The sequence below is a fragment of the Empidonax traillii genome, unplaced genomic scaffold (genome assembly GCF_003031625.1).
Source record: "Empidonax traillii isolate 1590-97213 ecotype Southwest subspecies unplaced genomic scaffold, ASM303162v1 scaffold217:size1918799, whole genome shotgun sequence".
Lineage (NCBI taxonomy): Eukaryota > Metazoa > Chordata > Aves > Passeriformes > Tyrannidae > Empidonax > Empidonax traillii.
This window is the reverse complement of record NW_020955410.1, coordinates 1,714,869-1,739,099: the sequence shown is the minus strand read 5'-3', so window position 1 is coordinate 1,739,099 and position 24,231 is coordinate 1,714,869. Positions and strand designations below refer to the sequence as shown.

The following is a 24,231-nucleotide window of genomic DNA, read 5'->3' as shown; positions in this document are numbered from 1 at the left end:
AATTTTTTCTCTCTCCTTTCTGGTACAGGACTCAATTCCATACTTTTCAGGAAAGTGGTGGGAATACCATAGAATATGTAGATCGGTTTAGTAGCTTTATATAAAACTACTTATTTTGGATATAAAATAATCATGCATACAGGTGAATTCAGTTCAATTTCTATCTATAGTTTTTGGTTGCTACAGTGAGAATTATCCTTTTATTGACAGTGAAGGAGAAAAATATATGTCTTGGATTTTCTTGTTGTATTTTCTGATTCTGTGAATCTTTCTCCAGTTAGATTTCTAGTCTGTGTAATTGTAATTCTGTACTTTATCAATTTAATTGGAAATATTGCCCTTGCACCACCTTTGTCATTCCTCAGTTTCTTCATTTTGTTTTTCGGTAGCTAGGACTTTGATCTATCTCCTTTTATTTTGAGTTCTAACATTATCAGGTTGTGTGAGGATTTGAAAGCAATGTGCTCATTTGCTAAACTAAAAAAGAAAATGCCATTTATTTGTACTGGTCTAATTTGCAAAATAATGACAGAAATTTGGTACGTGTTGTAAATTTAAAGCTACATTGGTGTTAAAAATAATTTTTTGGATACATTTCTGTCCATAACCAACTACAATATTTGAACATACAATGAAGTGCAGATAATTTGCAGACATTTCCCGTAATTTATTATAATTTTATGGCAAAGAAACAAATTTTTTCCCTAGGTATTTCCCTACAGATGTAATACCTTGAAAGTGAATTAAAGCTCAACAATTCTTTGGATCAGCGGTCAGAGCAGAGCCTGGGCTGGGCCCTTAACTGATTACAATTCTAGAAACTGGACAACAGAATGTGATTAATGTCATCTCAACACGTGATTAATGTCATCTCAGGTCCTTGGAGGTAGGGCACTGTCACCACTTGTTTTTCTGTGTTGCAGAACACTTTAACATGTTCAAAACTTTCCTTAGCTCTTGGGTCTCCATGGACTTGTTTCTGAACAAGGTGTCCCTGAGCAGACATATAAATATGTAAGAGGTCAGGGGAAACAAATTTGCTCAGACATTTCCTTATATGTGTCATATTCCACATTGAGAGCTGGCCTATGACTGAGTGAACTGAGAATACAAAAGCCCTAGCCTTCCTTTGTATTCCAAGAACTAACAAACAAATTACTCTTACTGGAGTGTAATTGCTGCTTTTCTTTTTCTCACACATCTAAAAGTAGAGAAATAATGTTGCAGCACAGGGCATTCTCAGAAATATCATGTGTGTTTACTATTAAGTCTTACAATGGCAAAAATTATCAGAAAAAAAGTTATATTTGACAGTATCTAGTCCCATTTTATTGTTAGTGAAGTACAACTTTGCTGGGCATTTTGAATTGTCTAGACATCCTGAAACAAAATTTTCATGTGTGTTACGTCTGAAAGCATATGTGTATTTCTTTATTGTCCCTGTCTAACTGAGGAAACAAGCTGTAACTTTAATGTTTTTTCAGCACATACTCATCAATAGTCTCTTTAGACTGTATTTTACTTTTTTAATTATAGTGTTGATTTTCAATACGATATACAGTAGACAAAAACCACGTTATTTTTCATAAGATATTTGTAAATTTTATTTGAAAGTTCAGTTTATACTTTGTGATTTACAAAGGCAATTTGAGGCAATTCACAGCTTCATTTTCATTCTCTGACAAGTTCTCAAACTTGTCAACATCATATGACTTCCAAGTATCGTTCCACAAGATACACATTACAAGATGTGCCTGGATGCTGTCTAGTGCTAGGATAAACAAAGTTAATAGCGAAAGAAGTGGTAAAAAGATTGCTGTCAAAATTTATAAAGCATTCCTGACCGTGGAATGACCACCACTGTTTTACGCTTAAAAGTCAGATCACCTCACATGATTCAGATAACCAGAAGAAGTTAAAGAAACAAAAATTAAAAAAAACTGGTTTTTTGATCATTGGAAACTTCCAGCTATCCAGAATATAAGCAAAGGTTGTGTCACCAATAATCGCAGAAGTTGTTCTCTAGAAAAAAATGATAGGAGGTTGTTGACTGAGGCTTCATGGTCTTCAACAAGCAGAGAGCAAAAAAAAAAAAAAAAATTGCTGATTTTCCTCTCTGGTTAGACTGGAGAAGGAGTATCAGTGAACTGGAAAAAAACAAGATTCTTTTCTTTTGAGGAAAGCCCTTGCTATTTCTGTGCTGCATTATTAGTTGTCAGAGTAAAAAATAAATTTGGAGGGGAAGAGATAAATCGGAATATCTTTATGGGCATATAATCATTAGGTAAAGTAAATTCAAATTTTATCAGACTTATATAAGACTTGAAATATTTAGAGTGGGATTCAGCTCCAATTTAAGACTGAAATCAGATGTCATGTAGTCCAGATGTGTCAGGAATTTAAATGTCAGTTATTGTAAATGCTGTTGGTCTTTTGCTGCCCAGCCACTTGACACAACTGAATAACAAGAAGTATTCATTGTTTGTGATGCAGAAGGGTGTCTAAGTAATCCTGACAGTGCTGAGAGATGTATAACAGGAGGTATGGAAAGTATCTGCCTTCAGGTGGTGACAAGGACTATGAAATGCTACATGTATGGGCAATCAAATAAAATTCTAGGTTTCTATTTTAGCATAATGGGATCATTCTTTGCAGTCCAATGATTGTTACCAACCAGAATTCCATCAATTTTAAGGGTAACTTGGACACCTAGCTTGCCTACATCTAAGCACACAAGTATATGTCTCTTTGTGAGCTGAATACCATCCAAATTTTTAGTTTAGGACTCTTTTAAATTCACTAGGCACCATGAAATAGTTCTATTTTCATCATCTGTTAAAGGCCTCTTTCTTTTCCTGGCTTAGTTAAGATTTGCTTTGCATGCAATGGCACTGCATCATGTCCTCTGTCTGCTTTAAAATATATATTCTTCAGTTTTAGATAAAAGAAGCTCATGCAAAGCAAATGCTTATCTATAACAACTTTCTTCATCTAAATTTGACAGAATAGTTTCTCATTTAACAAATTCCTATTTTATTTTTTTAAAAAAGAGAAATATGACATTCATCAACAGAAATTAAATGTACCTATTTAATAGCCTATTATCAAGTAAAAAAACCCTATTTATTTCTTGAGGTTAAATCGTAATCTTTAATCGTAAGCTTTTAAGCCTTCTTGTTGAGTATTCATAAATCTGAATACAGATGTTTTAGTGGGATATACAAAACCTTATAACTGAGATGATAGATAGCAAGTTACTTTTTCTAGTAATCGTGAATAATCAGTAACTGACACAAAAGAAAACAAAAATTCACTACCCAAGGGAGAAATTATTGTTATTCATAAAATTTTTTATAATATGGTAAAAAATCCTTGATAAATAGTATGTCAAGCTAAAATCTTGCCTCTCTGTATATATAACAAGGAAATGACCCTTACTATAGTAGTTATTCCTATGCTATTGGGCCAAGCAGGAACACAGATTCATACACATCCTACAACTTACTTCCTTACAATTTACGTCTTTTAAAATCAATTTCTGTGACCCTGCATAGTGACTTTAAGGAGATATGTGTGTATATATATATGTGTATTCAAATGTAAATGCCCAAGAGAATTACTTCCAAGTAGATATTATACATTCATCAAAAAGCTATTCCAGTCAGGAATCTAAAGTACTAAGGCTGCTATAACACAGCTTTACTACAATTCTTTACTTCTGTCTCTGAAGATATCCCAGGATATTGAAACTCTGAGTTTTGAGAGAATATTTGCCTATTAATGGAGATAAAGAGTTTCAAGAGTTGAAATGGCTAATTTGAGTGCTTGTTTAACCAGGCCAGTATTCAGTATTGTAGTGCATATAAAACACGATCTGCCAATTTATGAACCTGGAAAGACTCAAAGATTTACTTTACATTAAAAAAAAAAGATAAAAAAATTTAATTTGGATGCCCATCTTCAAATTACTGAGAATTATATGTCACAAAGAAGAAATGACACAAGAAAAATCTTTCTTGTGGTTTTGTATTTTGAAATTGTCAAAACTTCAAAAGAGTATTGTGTAAGAAAGTTTTCATCTTCTATTGGACTTTGAGATAAAGGTTTGAGCTAGGTAAATATGAAGGGTTTGAGTACTATTGTTTTTTGGGTTTCTGGTATGTTTGCACTTCTATATATCCTTTACCTTTCCTTCCAACGGAAGGAAAGTGGAATGGCAGAGCTTGCATAGAAATCAGTGTATCTGAAGTGGTCATGAATAAATTTAGGCTAGATGCTAAAAGGGTTCCTTATCTGGAAACTCGAAAATAGCATTTTGGTAACAGTAGTGGAGAAAGTTACTGATTAAATTGAATACAGAGAAATTGCTTGAAGTTGTTGCCTTTCATAAAAGTGAAATAGACCTAGTGATTCGAGCAATTTCTTTTAAAACTTAAGTTCCTGTGAAGTGGCACAAAACGATTTCATCAGGGCTTTCTTTTTAACCATGAACTATTCTGCTCTTTCCATGTTCAGACACTTGCTAAGCAGATGTGCTACTATTTGGTTACCTCAAAGTGTGCTGATAAATGTGAACGCATACTGAATGGAGGTGCAGTTAATAAAGTTATTATTGCTTTGGAGAATAAATGATTGTGCTGAATTGGACTAATGTTAAACGTGGAGAACGAAAAAAATGCTTTTGTCTTAACTGCTCAGACTGTCCAGAAAAAAGGAAGCCAGTGAACTACTTAATCTCACTACAAGACATTAGCAGCGTGACATTAGAGCACAGCTGGTCCAAATGTAACTGTTGCTTGCAGAACCTCACCTCAAAGCACTTACGGTAGCTTTATGGGTATATTTTTAATATTTTTCTTTCTGAGAAAGAGAGAATGTCTTTTTTTTTTTTTTTTTGGTCTGAGAAGGACTGTAATGAGAAAAGGGAAAAGCTGATCATATTAGAAGCTACGTTTCTTTAAAATACTTAGTGATTAAAAGTGTTGTTGCTGTCGTTCTCCTCCATCAAGCAAAAGGTATTTTCAATTTTCCTGTTGACCTCTTCAGTGGAGGCTCAAAGGTGTGTGGAAGGCTGTTCAAGGCATCAATAAAATCTTTTAATCATCATGTCCTCTTCAGCTCACTATAGCATTCTGTCTAATACAGATAGAAAGTTTTGTAATAACATGTGTAAATACATTAATCCTGAAACTTATTCTTTCTGAGCAATGACAGATGATGATTCATAGGGGTCATGAGATTCAATTTAATCAGTTTTGAATGCTTTTAGTTTCTCCTAAACCTGACTCTTACTCAAGTTATTTCTAAAGAATATAGCTTAAGAATACTATAGAATAAGTGTTTAAATGCTGTAATTGCTTATGGAAATTCTGTAGAAACTATACTTCTTGCAGCTTTTTCACAATTCCATCCCACCTGTACATAACTCAGAATACTCCAAAACAGTTTCCTTTGTAATTTACATTTGTATTGTTGAATCACAGAATCACAGAATATGCTGAGTTGGAAGGGACCCACAAGCATCATTGAGTCCAACTCCTGGCCCTGTACAGGACCATCCCAAAGAGTCACACCATGTGCCTGAGAGGATCATCCACATGCTTCTTGAAGTCTATCAGGCTTGGTGCTGTGACCACTTCCCTGGGGAGCCTGTTCCAGTGCCCAACCACCCTCTGGGGGAAGAGCCTTCTTCTAAGATCCAACCTAAACATGATGTAGCTTCAGGCCATTCCCTCAGGTCCTGTCACTACAGAGAAGAGATCAGTGCCTGCCCCTCCTCTGCCCCTCATGAGGGAGCTGCAACTGCAATGAGGTCTCCCCTCAGTCTCCTCTTCTCCAGACTGAATGGACCAAGTGACCTCAGCTGCTGGAATATTAATGCAGATTTAAGGGAGTAGATTGACATTAGTAAGTAGTAGAGCTGCCCAGTTGATAATAGATAGACATTATGACGTGGTCCAATAATGGCTTTAATTTGGCATAAGACTGTTCAGTATTCAAAAATGAAGATAACAAAAAAATTTATAACTTGACAAAGAAAATGCCTGTTCGTGAAAGAGACATCTGAGGTCTCGTGGACATATAATAAATACAAAGAATATTTACTGCTTAAGCCATGTTTTTTTATATATCTTTGTTTTGCAGAGAAGGGTTTCTAAACATATTGTTGTTCATACTTGCAGCTGTGGAACCAGCATTTCTCAGGTTCTGGGCCTCCATGTCCACTATCTTCTCTACCAAGGTCAGATCTGACCAGAAACTATACTACACAAAAACCAGTGTCCTGCCCTCTGGTCTGAAAGTCAGGTCGCTGACTGTAGATGAGAAATGATTAGTCAGACTTTGATTAGGATGTGAGGGAAGCATTTTCCACCGTCACATCTACTGAGCACAGTACAGAAGCTCTGGGAAGTTGTACAAAGGGGATTTATCACTGCACTGCTTCCGCTGTATGCTTTATGCAACAACTTGGAGTGTGGTGGAGAATATGAAAGGAAAATATATTCCAGTGTAGCCAGTAAAGATCTCTTCTCCTTCAGACTGAAGTATAACATTATCAAACGCTTTCAGTTCACTGTCTAACCAACTTTCCTTTGATCTCCTTCTAGAAATTCCCTTCTGGCATATCTCAGCTATTCAGAGTTTGTGCAATCCATTCCTCATATTCAAAACGTTTTGATTTAGGGGTTTACTTCAAGACATCTTTTAGATTCAATCTCCAGATTTTTCTCCCATCAGAAAAGCAGGCAGTGAAACCACTGACCAGAGCCTGCACTAAGCACCATGAAATGCAAGTGCCACACCTGCTTCCACCCTCCAAACAGTCTAACAACAGGACTAGTAAACTGGAGGTCACAGAGAAACCACTTGTGGTTCTAAGGTAGAGATGTCACCAATTATGCACCAGTCCAGGCTTTTATTAAAGAACTATTACATTTATCTGTTTCAGGCAAGATGTCAGTGTACAGTTATACATTTTATGTTAGCTGTTGAGTTGTATTTCTAAAGGCCATGCTACAACTTTTTGACATATTTTTAGGATTGTGGACTTTATACGTAAGGAATGTTTCTTCTTTCAGTGTCTTTGATAAGGAGTTTAGTTAGTAAATATTTAGGTTTCATTTATTTATCTTTTTTTTCTAAAAGTGAACACGAGTGAATTAAGCTTTTCATGTTAGTTAGTAATAATTTTTCTCACTGTAGTAGGTTCATATGATGATTACTATTGTTTCTGAAAAAGCTTTGTTTAAAAACTATATGTGGATTGCATTTGTCTTTGTCCACCTTCAAGAAGATAGGCTACAAATTTCAACTTGGCTTTGGAAAGGGAATATTGTATATAAGAACTGATATATCAAGTTAATGTCCTATTACAGCAGTTTTCCTTGTTTGTCCATTTCTTTATGTTGGAGACAAAACCAACCTGCTTAGGACTGGAATAATAATGTTAATATGTATTCTATTTTGTTTCAGTTTCCTGGCAGGGAACAAACCAGTCTTGATGCTGTTACAATCTGTCAGTGAATCCAGGCCTAGGTCTTCTCTTATTCTGCATGGGGATTTTCCAGCTGAAGAGATTAACTAAAAACTTCCTTTGAAGTTGACCTACTAGAATGATTTATAGAATAAATAGGTGTAGAATTACTTGAGTGATGTGGAAAGTACGAACTATTTTTGTTACCGATGGTATTAGTATACAAGTACTGATAGAATAAAGGAGTTAAAAAGACCTAGCACCTCCTTCTCTAGTCAAAACCTGGGGTTTTTTATTTCTTTTGAGTGAATACACATTCACATGCATCTAAGCACTTGAGAATGAAGTTTTTTCTTTTTACAGCATTGTCTTTAGGGTTGCCATGCCTATAGTATATGCAGTAAACTTGGTCTGAAGAGGCACTGAGTGCCAATCTTGCCTTCAGCTACTCATGTTCTCCAGAAATTCTGGTAACCTTAATTAAAGCAAAACACCATGTTAGAACCCACTGACTGTGTCACAGTTTGGATATGTGTTAAAGTGTATCAAGTGATCGATAAAACCCTATACTTTTCTAATAACAAAGTACAAACAAACAGAACAAAGAAGGTTCTTCAGTGCTCTGTTGTGGACAGAGACAATAAGATTGAACAGTGATAGGCTACCTTGCAGTTTATGTTTTTCATTCCTAGTGTTTCTGGGGTTGAATATTACAGGATCTGATTACATGAAAAGAGTTCTCTTGTGTTTGTATGTGGAAATAGACAACATGAGAAATCAGCTGAGGATGCTTTGGTTGTTGTTAAATCTTCTTCTTTGTCATGGGAGTAACTTAGAGGGTTAACAGTTACTTCTAAAAGTCCATTTTGTAAATGAAATGAAGCTGTTGTATTTTAAAACCTTCAGTTGCTCATAATACAAACCAATATGTCAAGGTACTTGAAAGGCTTATGAAACCAAATGTTTGCACTCAATCCTAGAAAAAAGGCTATTTAAAAAAAGAAAAAAAAAAAAAACACAAAAACCAAAACCCACAAGCAAACAAGGCTGATAAAGTGTAATAGTTTTTAGATCTTTTTTCACCCAACACTTCAACCTCTGAAAGTCTTTAAAAATTCTTGTAATTTCTGAAGCTTTGCTTTTGAAATGAGATACATTTTTCACAATCCTGCTCCAGCAAGTCAGTATTACCATGCATCATCAACAGTGATGAAAGCACTTTACTCTGTGTCCTTGGATTATACTGTTGAGATATTAGGGGAAAGATGTTCTTGTTAACAAATTATTTTTTTTTAAGGACACATAGATTTCAGTCATACAGTAATGTCAACTCAGAGCAGGAATGATAATGGAGTAATCATTGCAGGGAACAAGCTCAGAGATCTAAATTATCCAGAAAGCCCCTATCCCTGGGATGTCACACTCTTAGCCTGCTGATTAATTACTCTGGCCTCTATGCCAGATTATGGCTCTAAAGGAGCTCTAGGTTTGATTTAGGAGCTGGTATGCCTCTAGCTATGTGAACGTAAATGAAATCTTCTGAAAATATTTTGAAGTAGATCTAGTTTTCATGCCCACCAATAGGTTATTCTGATAATTCTAAACTATCCCATTCATTCAGTTTGATTTAGGTTTGGAAAACATGGATTTTGATAAGATTAAATATAATAAATTTAAGAAGCACGAGTTTAACAATTTTTGGAATATCCTTATCACCAATCTATTTCCTGTTGTTCCAGGACATGAATTAGCTTCCTGGCGATGCTGATATACAATAAGAACTGATAAACAAGTTTAAATTATGAGATTAATTGTTAGATGCTCATAACTAGAGTCATAACTGGTGTAATCCCATACATAGCCATAGAATGACAGAATTGTTAAGGTTGAGAAAGATCTCTAAGATTACCAAGTCCAACTCTTACAATAATATTCTTACAATTTTCTAGAAGTTCTGATCTTATTTTTCTTTATCAGTTTAGTTATCAAATTTAAATTATTTCTAATAAAGATATTTAAAGGACCAGCTTCAAGAAGACTGGAATCTAATGGAAAGATTTTAGATTTCCTTCCCTATTTTGCAGGTACTATGGGCATGGACATATGTTTAGTTTATTTGTTGTAAATTCCCAAAATATATAAGCAAATTATATATTATAAGCAAATTAAGGTTAATAATTAATATTTAATTTAACCTCCTATATAACACTCACCACATTTTCATCTAGAGCTTTCCTTGATTTGCCAAATAATTTTTGTTTAAACTAAAGCATATCTCTTGGGAAGAAAATTAGTCTCTATTTAAAGCCCTTAACTGATAAAGTATTTATCATAGTCTTTGGTTATCTGTTCAATGGTTAATTGCTCAATCATTTCATTTTACTTTGCACTTCAGTAACTTTGGTTTTTCCAGCATGTAATGCTGGGTGGTTTTTTTGTACTAAATTAGAGTTTTCTGCTATCACTGTTTGTTTATTTACAAGTAGTTACAGAACATGATCTACTTATTCCTTAATCTTGTCTCTGATAAATTACATTAATTGGGCTCTATGTGGTCACTCAATGTAAATGTTTAATGAGAAAAATCTTCTAGGAATCTTTCATGACCGATACAAGAAATATTACACAATTTGTTTTCACCAATACTGAATGTAAATGAAAGGCTTATATACTCAGATATGAGTCCAAATACCTGTGAGAACTTGTTTGAGGGTAAAGTAGTAAGTGGAATTTAAAAAAAAAACCAAAAAACAAACAAACAAACAAAACAAACAAACAAACAAAAACACGAAAAACAAAACAACAAAACTCCCGATATCTATTATCTACATGAAAGGAAGGATGAGTGATTCTCATCCTGAAATGAAAACAAAATACTATGAATGAAACAAACAACTAACAAAGCATTTGGATGAAAAATCCAAACATATGTATGTCATGTATGTTATAGAAACAATAGATGTTTCTGAACAGAGATATAGAAAAACCATCTAAAGATCTTCAGAACTTTTAAGTGATATTGGAAAAAATTAAGTCCTTCTCAAATGTCTTCATCTTCTAAGGTGAAAGAAAATAATAAATAATACTTGTACATCATCTTAGCATACATTAATGGAGTTAATTTATTTTAGAGATTTAAAATATTATTTTTATTTATTTTAAGAGAGGAGGTAAACATGAAATAAAACTATTACTATGATATAGGGTGATATAAAATATAAGCTACCTCATAGAAAAACCCTGTGCTTGACACAGGCTATGGTTTCAAAGATTAAAGAATAATTTTTTCACATTTTGATTTACTCCTTTAAGAATACTACTGGTCTTACCAGAGTTTGAAGATTACCTAAGTAACCCACATAGAGGTTGTTTCTTAATAAGAATATATTTTCTACAATTTATTGCTGTTCTGCTTCAACGTTGCAAGCTATAAACCATGTTAACTTTATTCAAAGTTCACGTATGTAGAAGATAAACCATATTTCAGTTCTGTTACCAAGTTTCTTTTCTCTCTTGATATTTGCAGGTACTTTTTTTTTTTGCAAAATAAATTTAAGACAAACACCTTTATAAAATAAAGAGATTCATCCTTTTCCTAACTACATATTTTTAGATAAAGTGTTCCACCTGTTGATTTTGCTCTGGCTATATAAAACAAGGGGATTATTGACTGGTGCACCTGTTTTCCTCTGTTGTGTAAATCCTCCTCAGTTCAAAGATTACTGATTTGAAAGACTCTAGGAGCCCCTTTGGGTCTGCTGCAGCCTAATTTGATGCAGTTACCATGCAGGGCAAAAAGTCTACCTGCTAATAATCTTCAAGATTGGAGGCAAATCGAATCTTCTCTGATTGGAGGAAAAATCAACCAAATCTTGTTAAGGAGAAGTTCTTCTCAATTAAATATCTCTCTTATACCCACAGGAATCTATAAAACAGAGTGTTTGAACAGTCAGGACTGAGAAAGAGTAGGGAGAAAGGAAGGAAGTTCTAAAAAAACCCTTTTCATATAGATTCAGGGTTGATTTTTGGGGGGGAGGTTTGTTTGATTTTTTTGGAGTTTTGGAGGTTTGGTTATTTGTGTTTGTGGGGGGTTTTTTTTGTTTGTTTGGTTGGTTGGTTTTGGTGTTTTTTTTTTTTTTTGCTACAGTTATAAAGCCTTATAAAGTAATGTCTCTTAAAGAGAAGTCATACTGTGGAGGCACATTTAGAAACAAGTCACGTTACAGATCAGGCAGTGTAATATCATTCATTACACATGCTTGAAAAGATTCATTCATGCCAGGATTCAAGATGGATTTTTTTGTTTTTCCTCAGGGAACAAAGACTTCCACTTTTCAACTGCTTCTTTTGGTTGTTTTGTTGTTTTGTTGTTTTTTTTTTTTTCCAACCTGAAATTGGAAGTAATGTTACAAAGGGAACTCAAAATGCAGTAGTTATTGCAATTATTGATCACTGAACTGCAAGGAAAAGTATTTCAAGGCATGAACTGCATCCTGAAATTTAAATTCCTAGTTTGCTGACAAAATAAGTACATTGCTAAATTCTTACTGCAAGTAATGTATAATTACAATAAATAGCTTCTACAAGTATATGTCATTTAAATTAAAGAGCAATTTTACAAATGAAACTCTGTCACCCTTTTGGAAACAGGACAGATGATTGAAAATCTGAAGCAGATTGATAAAAGTTTCTGATAGACACTGACTGATTCATCGATATAATTGCACCATTCTTTTAAGCAGGACCATTTTCAGAGATTGTGTCCTAATAAAAATGCACTGATGTTTTCATAAACTTGTAACTGTGGACTTTAAACAGGTCTTTTTCTTTTAGTCAGAGATTACCCCTTTTTCTTGTCTCCAGGTCTGGTGACCTTTGACTGATATTCTTGACTTTCAATAATGATCAGATTTTTATTCTTGTTTGTTTCAGATTTTGTTCTCTTCTTTCTGTTCAGGTATTTTTCCTCCTTTTTCTGAGGAAGTGTTAAAAGCCAAATCATGCACAGTCTTCTGGAGCAAACGTGATACATATTTTTATGTTGCTAAGTAATCAGGAATTAAAAATTAATATTTTCCCTAGAAAACTTGCTAGATATTTCTATGGTATTCTAATATTTATTTGTATGTTTGATTAATTTTTAATAAGTGTTGTGTTAGGAGGATTTTTACTTTAAAAAAAGAAAGGTTAGCATTTGTTTTCTTTAACTAACATCTAGAAATTCAAGACTTGTTTTCACTTTACCCAAAGCCTACAACACGGGTGTGTGGCAATGGTTTTTCACTTTGTTTGGGGTATTTGTAATTTAGAGTCTGGCTTAAACAAATGCCTAGGGATACAGGTTGCCAACTGGATACCCCATCTCTTATTCTCTTTTTATTAATAAATCAGTTTTTCTGATCTCTTAATAAAATCCAGCCCTATGTGAATTTCATTTAACCCCATCAGGTCCTCCTTGAAATTAATACAGTGGCAATGGAAACCAGTTTTTAGCACCATGTGATTTTCAGTGTTCATTAACTGACATTCTCCCTGTACTTGTACAACTTCCATACATGTGCATATTCTAATTTTGTGTCTGTTGAGCTAATATATTTATACTCCTATTTTTAAATAAAATTGTGCTTGTTCATTTATCTGAGGAAGAGCAGAATGTACAAAGTAAATGGGGAGGGCTACATTTCATAATTTTGTGTTTTGCTTCTTGATTATAGAATCTAGTGAAGGGGCTGTGTTTTATTCAGAGTCCTGCAGAAACTGATCTGAAATGAAAACATGAAACTGGGAAATGGATCCTGTGATCTGAGTCCTAAAATCTTTAGGCTGTACAGTAGAAGAATTATCCCTGAATAATGCCAGGAATACTGCACAAAAAGCACACCATCAACCCACTGAACTTGTCGGGAAAAAAAATAAGTCCATTAAAAGGCAAACCTCCCTAGTTAAAATAGAAAAGTTTTTTCTTCCAAATTAGAGCTGCTAAAGTAGGCTCAACTTTGCAGCTGAAATGAAGTGATTTAATCCTACACCACATGAAAGGAGAATGTCAGCAATTAAGTCAGATTGGAAAGCTTTGTTAGTGAAGGAATGCCTGGCTGGAGCTTGCCCTTCAAGGCTTTACAAGGGAAACAGTAATTTATTTAGGCAATCACTTGACAAAATACAAAAGAAATAAACTGATAATGGATTGGCACTTCAGAGGAACCAAAGGCCTTAATAAAACTGCTCTGGACCACCCTGGTCTTCCTAAATATCCAGCTCTCTGAGATGTAACCTTCCAGTAACCTTGCTGGGATGCATGGCAGTGTGATTCACCAGGACACCCTTATTCTTCTCTTTTCAGGCTCCTGCTCACATGGCCATTGGCAGTGCCAGAACGGCAATTGTTACAGACCAGAACAAAGCTGTGATTTTGAAGATAACTGTGGGGATAATACAGATGAGAGTGAATGTGGAACTTCCTGCACCTTTGAGAACGGCAGATGTGGCTGGAAAAATTCTCTGGCTGACAGTTTTAACTGGGTGCTAGGGATCAGCTCACCTCAAAGTCTCAGACCTCCTGCAGACCACACCTTTGGAAACAGAACTGGTATGTTTTCAGTTCACAAAGGAGACATAATTGTCTACATGAAGTGCCTCATACCTCCCTTCTCAGGCATCAGGAGAGTTCTAACATGTCTAATCAGGGTGTTATTTTCAATGTGTGACAATATAAAACTATTAATTATCATGGTACAATGATTTTAAGTTAGGAAAAATCAGTTGTTTCTCACATGAGTCAGAAAAGATATTTTGATACTTGTCTGGAGAGAGGCATTTGGCCTGGCTGAAACTTGCGAGGGTGAGTTAGCTCAGCACTGAGATCCACTGGGTCCCATTCCTCCACAGCTTATTTTCAAGAAGCTTACACATACTGGCTATCCATACTTTAATTTTAGATAATGTTACATAAATAAATTTAAATAAATGGTCTGCTTTGTTTGTGGTAGTGCGCTTCCCGATTCGTTTTGGCCAAAGCACCCAGTTATCTGCTCTTATTCTTGCTACAAGCTCCGTACCTTCATCCTTTGCTTTTGAAGGTCCTACAGCTCAGGCAAAGATGATACCAAAGCTGAGCTCAGAACTGACCTTAAACTGAAATATTTCACAGTGGGGCTGCATGAAGGTGTGACAGTAGTTGTTGAATGTTTACATGAACTGCTGAAGGACAAAACCCAAGATACTTAAAGATACATAGAAAGAAAATGAATTAATTTACATTTTTCTAGTAATAAATGAAGTATTGTCATGAATATGTCAATAAATATGTTAATATCTTGACCTCAGGTAAAAAGCAAATTTCTCATCCCATAGCATTATGGCAAACATCCACAGTTGCAACATAGCAAGAGAAGTGTCAAAGTTAAAATAAGCCCATTTTATTCCATGTCTACTGGAGTAATTTTTTTTTTCTAAACCATATATAAAATTTAGTAGATATGCAATTATAATTTAAGTGTGTTATTTATACTACATTTATATTTATGTGAACCACACATTTCTTATTTGTACAAAGGAAAAAAATGAATTTGAAAACTTGTAGAATGTATTATGCTTCTGATTAAAATAAAGATGGAAATCTCAAGGACCATATCAGTATTGGAAAATATTAACTCTAGGCATCTATTTTTACAATTTCCTCTGACTAAATAATTTATGTGTGTGTTAATACCCATAGAGAGTACAAATGGCCAAAAGTAATATGAACCATTAGGGATACCTGATGATATATAAATGTATAAGATTTTTTTAGCTGTTTCAAAGGTTTTTATATAGTGTGACTTGCTAAAGATTATCTTTCAGAAAACTTAATAATGAAATTTGTTATGTTGTGGCTATTGTATGATGTACTGTCAGAATAGCAACTAATGCTGTCAGGCAAGGATCTGTAATCAGAGTAGGTGGAAAACACAAAAGTATTCTCACTCTTCTACACAGTGGCCCATCCAAATCTTAAGCTGCTACTAGTTTATTCCTGATACAAGAAGTACCAAAGGAATGTGATCTGGTCATTTTTCACCCTGGGCTGAGATTGGCTACTATAGGACCTACATGAGAAGTATGCTTCATGTGTCTCTGCATTTACTTTGCTGAGCCTTGAAATCTGATTTGAAAGTCTAAAACATTTTTTCAGTTATCCGTCTTTTAATTTCAGGACACTTCCTATATCTTGAGGCCACTGCAGTAGGCCTAATAAATGAAAAAGCCCATGTGAAGAGTTCTATATGGAAAGAATCAAGTGGGACTTGTGTGATGAGCTTCTGGTACTTCAAGTCATCAAAAGCCATGGGACATATTCAGGTTCTGATTAAGGTAATAAAAAAACCTTTTTCTTTTGAATATATTATATCTGTAAGGGTGTACATGCTCCAGTAGAGTGCTTCACCACTTTGACATTCTGTTGTTTGGCTTGTAGACTGGAAGAGCTCCCACAAGCTTCCTAGTTCAGTGCTGATTTTTATTACTCTTGTCTCTTAAAAACTCTCTTAGCATTTCTCTTCCTAAAGAACCTTTTCTGAAAAGCCACAGAAAGTCTTAAAATCTTTCCATTTTCCCCTCTTCACATGCAGTACCTATTTCTTTGATATTCTCCATGAGAGGCTACCTTCATATTTTGCTGCCATCCCTATCAGTAGCTATCAGTATTCAATCCTATTTTTCTTATGGGATGGCATCCACAAAAAACAAAATACAAAAACAAAAACAAACACACACACACACACACACAAAAAAAAGAGTACTAGTAACTTGCACAGAATAAAATTCAAAAATATGACTGCATTAAATAATTTATCTTTTCATGTAAACAAGTACAGAATATATAATCGATTTTCTTTAGAATGGTATTTTCTTCACTAAATGTGAAATGACAAAAAAAATTATTTAAAAAGTTTCTTTAGCTATTAATTCACAAGTGAAAACTGAGACATTCATTAAAAATTGTTTATTCCTTTGTTGTTCATTAAAAAGTATTAACTGCTTGTGAAAGTGGTTTTTAAATAATTATATGATTCTGAGTAGAAATAATCAATGCTATTCAGACCCAGTGACCAAATATATAGTAGAAACCTTTGCAAAAGACAAAAAACCTTTGTGTATTTGTGTTCATTTTTTATCTGTGCAGGGAGTTCTGGTTATTCCAGTGGTGCAATATATTTGCCATATGATATTCTACAATATCTCTAATAATGTTCTGGTGAACAGCATTAAAATATTCCAGTGCATATGTTGACTGTCTTATCTTTAAATGATAAATTATATTTTTCCTTGAAAATAAACTACTAAAAATTATTTCTCAAATGTTCTGTATATTTTAAGAACAATTTAAAAGTCTTGAAGATAAAAGACTTCAGTAGGCTTTAATATCTAAGGATACAATTTGAGATGTGTCTGTCAAAAATGTAAAAACAATGAACCTTTTGAGAGGCTTTAGGAGATTTTTTTCATGGATTAGTCCAAACATGTACAAATGAAAAGAGGCTACTCATCAAGCAACTGTATAGTAATGAGATGTATTTACACAGCTCTTTTTCTTAGGAAGGCTCAAATCCATACATGAGGCAAGTAGATTAAAGAAAAATAGTAATCATTGTTTAAAAATAACTTTGAATTGTTAATGTATTAAAAAATTAAAACCAAAATAGATCCCATTACTTAAAGTGAATAAAGTACAAAAATAAATATCTTAACTCCAAGGTCAAATTGTATTCTTATTGCTTTACTCAAATGTGTATATTGTGGCACCCAAATATTGTAATTATGAGCATTTTAGGATTGCTTAATTTTAGTTGCCAGTTAACTTGCAAACTAACTTTGGAGGAAAATAAATATTAGCTGCATTAGGCATGTGTGAGTGGTTTGCATGTAGTTTTTGTATCCCTGTTGATTGTGAACTGTAATTGTCACATTAAGTATATTGTGGCACAGACAGTTGCCTTAACAACAGAAAAATAATTCTAATCTCATTTTATTACATGTAGTGAATTTAATAATGCAAATTCAAATACTTCTGTTAAGCAGGAAACAAAAGATGTGAAATAAAAGAAAATCAAACAAACTACACCACCTAAAATTAGTTAAAAAGAGACATTTGTTCTCTGCTGAGATATTGTCTCTGAGGGGTACAAGTCAAGTAGTTGAAATTCTTAATTATTTTTTTTATCCTCAGGATGGACAAAGTGATTTAAATTTTTTTTATTTTATTTTTTAAAAAAATAACCTGAGCAGAGGTTAGAATAACTAGAAAGTTATTCCCATTGATAAGAGTCCGTAGAGATTATTTTTCACTCAACTAATATTCAAATGTATTATTTTTTTGGAATTTTCTATATGACAATCAGTAATATTTCTTTTTTTCTAGGTTTTGTCAATAATCTTTATGTTTTCTCTTTCTTTTTATTGCACTTACACATTGCCCTCTTTTTTCCCCCCTAAATTTTATTATCCTAATGAACTTTTCAGATATTATTTTTGTGTTATTTTAAACCCTTATCTCCAGGGATCTTAAAGATATTTTTAAAGGTAGTATGAATAGAAGACATTTGAGTCATGACTAATTATTCTAATTCAATTCTTTTTTTTTTATGAAAACAAGAATTTTACCTGGAGATAGGAAAAAATATTATTGTACCTGGGATTTTTTGCAGGTCAGCTTAAGTTTACCTGTTACATTGCTTATAAGGATCCATAAATCAATATTTTAATTAAAGTTTCTACTTAACAGTGTCTGTACAAATAAAGTCTAATTAAACAGCACATAATCATGGGAAGTCATACTGAAGCTTCTCCTAGTTCACGCTGTAACACCAATATACTACCATCCAAATTTAGTATCTCTTGATTTAAAGTAAAGTTCATGTCAGTGAAATCATATCTGTAAGAGGTGATTATTTGAAAATGCAATGGAGAGAATCTGGAAAGGTAATTAACTTCTCCAGTTTGACAGCTTAGCAAACTGTCTCTGGCTAAAGTCATCCCACCCATTAAAAGTTGAACTGAGACTGCACACCTTACATACAATGGTACAGCAATGAACAGTGTGATGAGAGAATATTGTATGGAGGCAGAATGAGGAAGACATTCCTCCTCCTCCTGAAATATCACAGTAGAAGAAAAACAGTAGTCAAGAGTAAAAAGCCATTTTTGAAAAATCATAGTTCATGGCATGCATTGGTGTTGTCTCTTAATATTTGCACTGCTTGTCCACATTCAGGAAGTTTAAGATTATCATACTAGTATAGTAGTATCTGAGATTATGGTATAAACAATAAAACTGAGGATCATAAAAAGGGTGCTATAGCCAAGCATGAACTTTCTTTTGTTCAGATTTACTGCTGGAGAAAATCAATTCATTTTCCTAATGCAATTTCTCTGCAGCTACTGTTATTTTATTTTTTTCTGCTGAAATTGTACTAGATATTCTCTGGAGAAAACCATTTGTATACGTGACAATAATCCAATCCAAGTGACAGGCTGTTGAACTAGTTGCAAACATATAGTATTCTTCAGCCCCCTCAATATTTATGCAAATAACAGATGTTGATATTCCAGCTATTTACAGAGACTGTAATATCCAGCTCACCATCCACCTAAATTCAAATTACAAAGTCATTAGTTGCACTGCAAAAGTTCATCAGACAAACAGAATATTACCAGAAGAGGTCTGGATACAACTAGTCAAAACTTTGCTATTCCAGTGAGATTTTGAGATATCTGAATCTTCTCTGTGGCAGTTTTAAAGGAATATAACCCACTGGGGAAGATAAAGTGCAGCATATTCACTATACCCGTTTTAGTACCTTGTCAGCACTCAGTACTGGTTTATTTTATGAGTCAGAAGAAACAGTGCATTTTTAAATGTGCTTATAGAGAGGCAAGCAAGAATTATTAGGTGAAAGAAATGATAATTTTTGTTATTCTGATAATCTAAATGTAAGTTGCTTCTATCATAAAAAAAGAAGCAAGTCCTAGGTATCACAGTGGGAAAGGAGCACCAATCAAAGAATAAAACCATTTGTTGAAGATAATTTTTGTGTTATCAATTTTGATTGCTTTACATATTTTAATTAAAGAAGATAATTTAGGATTTATATAGTTAGGAGGAGACTCGTTCAAAGATTTGAAACAAGCCTCTAAAAAGAAATATGCAAAGGTATAAGGAAGGTGAAACCTGTCATTAGTAACTTCCTCTGCTGACTGTGACAAAGCCAATACACACAGGATCTCATTAAGAAGTTCCAGTGGACCTTACCCACTTAATTAATTCCATCCAGTTACAAATGAGCAAAGACAGAATGATAGTCAGGAGGACAAAAAGTGCTGGCCAGCTCATGGCAAGTGAAGCAGGGCCCCATTGATACAGCTGCAGCAACAGACAAACCTGGCCAAAGGCAACAGGCAGCTGGAGCGAGGATCCAGCCTCCTCCAGCTGCTCGGGGCTGGTGCAGCACAAATCCTGTTACCTGGCTGCTGCTGCTGCTGCTTGGCAAAAACTGGAAGCCATCACAGTTGTTCCCTTGATATTGCCATTGGCTTTAACTAGCCTAATGGAGAGAGTTAGTAACGTAGAAATGTGCAGCTCAGTGGGTGCCACAGCTCAGGTATAGATGACTTACAGTGGGTCTTGAAACTCCCTGGTTATTTTTAGTGGAGCAGCCTACTGTCCTGTGCTGTCAACAGGAAAACCTGCAGCAGAGGTTTTTGTATTTCTAGGATCAAGTAGTTTAAAATGAAATTTTCATAAATCAATATAATTGACTCTAGTCCTATAGGAAGTCACTCAAGAATAAAGTTTGAGGAAGGAGCTTATTCTACTTCACAGCTTAAAATAGACTATGTATTTCTACATTGATTCTTCTCACTAACTGCATGAAAAACAAGCAACTCCTCACATTAATGTAGGAGTTAGAGATTGCATTGGGTTCAGGTAGCCTCAAAGCAGATTATCTGACCTCCATGAAACTAGAGAAAGAAACTAAATCTTCGAAGATTTGCTTGAATGCTTTACTTAAGAATTCACTGAATATCAAATCATGCTCAAAAAATGTAGACTATCCATAGATTTAATAAATAGAGAAGTAATATTTATTTCATAGACAGAATAAAATGATTAAAGAAATTCTTCAAAACTAATGGCAAAGTGTAAATTTCTCTGGTATTTAGTTCCACGTAGCAGCAAAGTGGTAATGGCCTTTATTTAATGAGTATCTACAGCTCTCAAAAGGACACAGTTTTAAGCTATTTACTCCCCTTATTGACCTGTGAACTGTTACTAAAAGTTGCATTTGAGTCAATGAAATGTCTCATCTGACTAATTAGTGACAGTAAGGGAACATTACTTTAGTCCTAGGAGTCTTGAAGGGTGTCAGTGGAGATACTGTGAAATAAAAAAATACTTGTCAAGAGTAACTTTTATGGCATCTTTACTTTCCAGAACAAGATAATTTTGTATTTATATTTCTTGTATCTCAAACAGGACTTTCCACCTTTTTAGGCATTGTGTCAAACAGGGTTGTTTTAGGCACAATTTTGACCCCATGACATAAGTGTATCTCCAAGGAAATTGAGACTGACACAGTGATTAAATGGAAATGTGAGTTTTCAGCAAAAGCACAATTTTTCAAAACCAGTTTATATAGAAGGGACAAACAAATATGTGCAACTGTAGGTTAGCAAAAACACCATTCAGTGTGTTTTATTTTCTCAGATTAGGAAGTTATTTAAATCTCCTTACTGTCAATTATTGGAAGCATATAATTCATTGTATTCTTATACTGCAACCAGATGTAAGTATTCATTCTAGAGTTGATGAGATAGAATAATATATTTGAATGTGCTTTGAAGGAAAAAGGTGTTTTGAAGAAGGGTTGAAGAATCCCCCTTGTATTTTGGAATCTTGTTTGTGAAGTCAAGAGATTCATCGGAGGATTTGTAATCTAAAAACATCATTTTTTTAGAAACACATATAAGCGAAATTGTTCATATGTGAATTATTAAGCATTTTTTTGTTTAAATTCTTTGAGAATTTGACATTTTTCTCCCTCTAGGAGATGAGCCTGACGGGTAGTGTGGGATTAATGTGACTAAGGGCATGTCTCTGTCGAGCAGGGCAGTGGCTGGTTACAAAACTGAGCAGGCTGAAAAATTTTGACAGCACAATGACACCAAATCATTGAAGCAACACAGCAGTATCCTGTAACATTGCACCTAGAGGCACAAGCCCTGTGTCTCAGAGCTAATACCACTCTCCTAATTCCTATCCCAGCCTGGCACCATATTGCGTAATGTGACATAGATAACAAATGCACTTTCAGTCTCCTCCACACTGTACAGTTCTCCTGTGTTTCACTGAACTCATTCTCCAAATCAGAGATCTCTTGGACTGATTTACTTTATTGATTTGTCAGCTCAAAACCTCATAGGGTGTTATTACATTGCTGCTTTTTAGCATATGAGCCTTTGAAGAGATTCTGGGATCTTTGCAGGTCAGACTTCTTCTGCTCTTTTCTAACAGTTTTCAGGGCAGACATTTGACAGCAAAAGTTGTGATTTAAGTACTTTTCAGGGCAAAGTTCTTCTAAGGATCATAGAGCTGCTGTTCAATGATTTTTACTGAAGCAACAGACATTGAAATCAGATTTTTTTTACAAGAGCTATGAAACAGACATAGGACTTTGGCTGAATGATAGAAGTATAACCTTCAGCTTTGAGATTTTTTCATTAATTTTCCATACCTCTTCTTTAAAAGAAGAGGTAAATTCAGAAATTTAATTAACTTTTTTTTTTTTTTAAGATAATAAATAATACAAGATATAACCTGGTGCCTGCTGATATCTGTTACAAACCATATAGTATTGATCAGATCTAAAATCCCAGGACAGTGTCTAATTTTCCCAATCAACAACTCCACCAGGTATAAAAAATATAAAAACTTTAAGAAAAAAACCTGAGTTCTATTTGACCTCAGAAAAGGTGAAAGATTTTATTTTTTTTTCTTCCTTATCTCTCTTTACATCTCAAGGCCCCTTAGTCTTCCACTGAGAAAAGTATCTCCTTTCTTTCAAATAAGTACTGAACTGAACAGATTTTGTACTGAGTACCTTCAACAAGATCAGACATAGCACTAGTGCTCATGGTGTAGAACATTAATTTGTTACCAGCTTTATATTCCTTTAATGCAACTTTTAATTCACTAATCAGTTTTAGTGTCTTAGAGATATTCTAGTTTCTGGTAGACTTTGATCCTTGCCAGGCTTGCAATATCAAGTTGAAGCTTGCTTAAAATTATTTTGATTAATTGATAAGGGTTTTTAAGTTAAGAGTCTAATTTTTATCCTTGCAGATTTTTTTCAGTTTTGAATCCTCACTAACTTCAGGAAAAAAAAAATGTAAACCAAGAAAAACCCCCAAACCAGTTGTGTTTCTGTATTTTTCGTAATTTATTTCTCAAAGATGGAAGGATCTGATTCCAATTAATCTCATGTGAGAGTCAGGCTAGGTATTTTTTAGTATCTGTGTTTATGACTGTAATAATATCTATGTGTATTTGTTTGTAGGTTTGACCCCATTGCATTAAGTAGAATCGTCCTATAATTGCACACCCTTATTGTTGCCTGCCCATGCTAGAGAACAATTATTATGTACAGCAGAGACCAATAGTGTCAATGTAATGGGAGCCACCACTTTCTTCCCACTATCTTTCTTACTATGGAAAGAAACACTTCCACAACTGGGTAACTTTGTGTTGCTTGCTGGTGAGAGGGTCATTTCAGTTCAGAGATTAATTTCCTGCAGACTTGTGGAAACCCCATAGTCCATTCATAGCAGATTCTTATCTTGGTATTTGGACTCAAGTTTTTCCAATAGTTCTTTATGTTCAGTCACACACCTCAGATTTCCAGCTTCTCTTGGCACTCCCTGCCTCATTCCTTTTTAACTTGTTTCTGCAAGGTTTTCCAGGCCATATCTGCAAAATTAAAACAAAACAAAACAAAACAAAACAAACCCAAACAAAAAACCAAACAAGGAGCTCATACAAGGAATTTTAATGTAGCTAAATTTAAAGATAGCTAAAAAAACCCATGTTAGCGTGATTTCCTGCTTTAAATATTGACATAGTGAGAGATGATACTGTGGTACTACTAAAATCAGGAATTACAGACCATTTGCATTAAGTCTGGAATATGTGGGTGTAACAGTGTGGTCTGCAGGGTATATTTGATTCCACCTTCAGCAGGAGCACCAAAAGAAGATGAACACTAAAAATTGTATTTCTTATCTCCCACATACCAGGTTAATTGAGGTTCTTAAGCTATCTGTGATACTGCTTTTTCTTTAGCTCCACATATTTAGATGATATGGAAACTGTTTTGGTTATTTTTTTTAATAAATATTTATTACAAGTGTGGATCTTATGGAATTAACAAATAAGTGGTATTATTTAATCTTCTACTATAATGCTGGGCTGTAAGGTGAACCAGGAATAACTGGGTGTGGTCAAAATATTAGCATTTTCTTAGCAGAATTGGGGTCTTGTTTTCTAAAGTGAGTACACCATAAAATTGCACAACCCATAAAACAAAAAAAAAAACTCCTTACACAAAATCACACAGAATCAATCAGGTTGGAAAAGACCTCTGAATTCATCGAGTCCAACCCATGACCCAACACTACTCTGCCAACTAGACCATGGCACTCAGTGCCACATCCAACCTTTTCTT

At 34.2% G+C, this 24,231-nt stretch overlaps 1 protein-coding gene across 1 annotated transcript in view; it reads left to right on the top strand.

The window, feature by feature from the left end:
• Positions 1 to 24,231, top strand: part of MALRD1 (MAM and LDL receptor class A domain containing 1) — a gene marked incomplete at its 5' end in the record, with an annotated part of 241,799 nt that overhangs the window by 113,372 nt on the left and 104,196 nt on the right. Inside the window, 2 exons of the mRNA XM_027887586.1 lie at positions 13,818 to 14,063; positions 15,669 to 15,826. Coding sequence (XP_027743387.1) covers positions 13,818 to 14,063; positions 15,669 to 15,826 — 404 coding nt within the window. The remainder of the gene's footprint in view (positions 1 to 13,817; positions 14,064 to 15,668; positions 15,827 to 24,231) is intronic.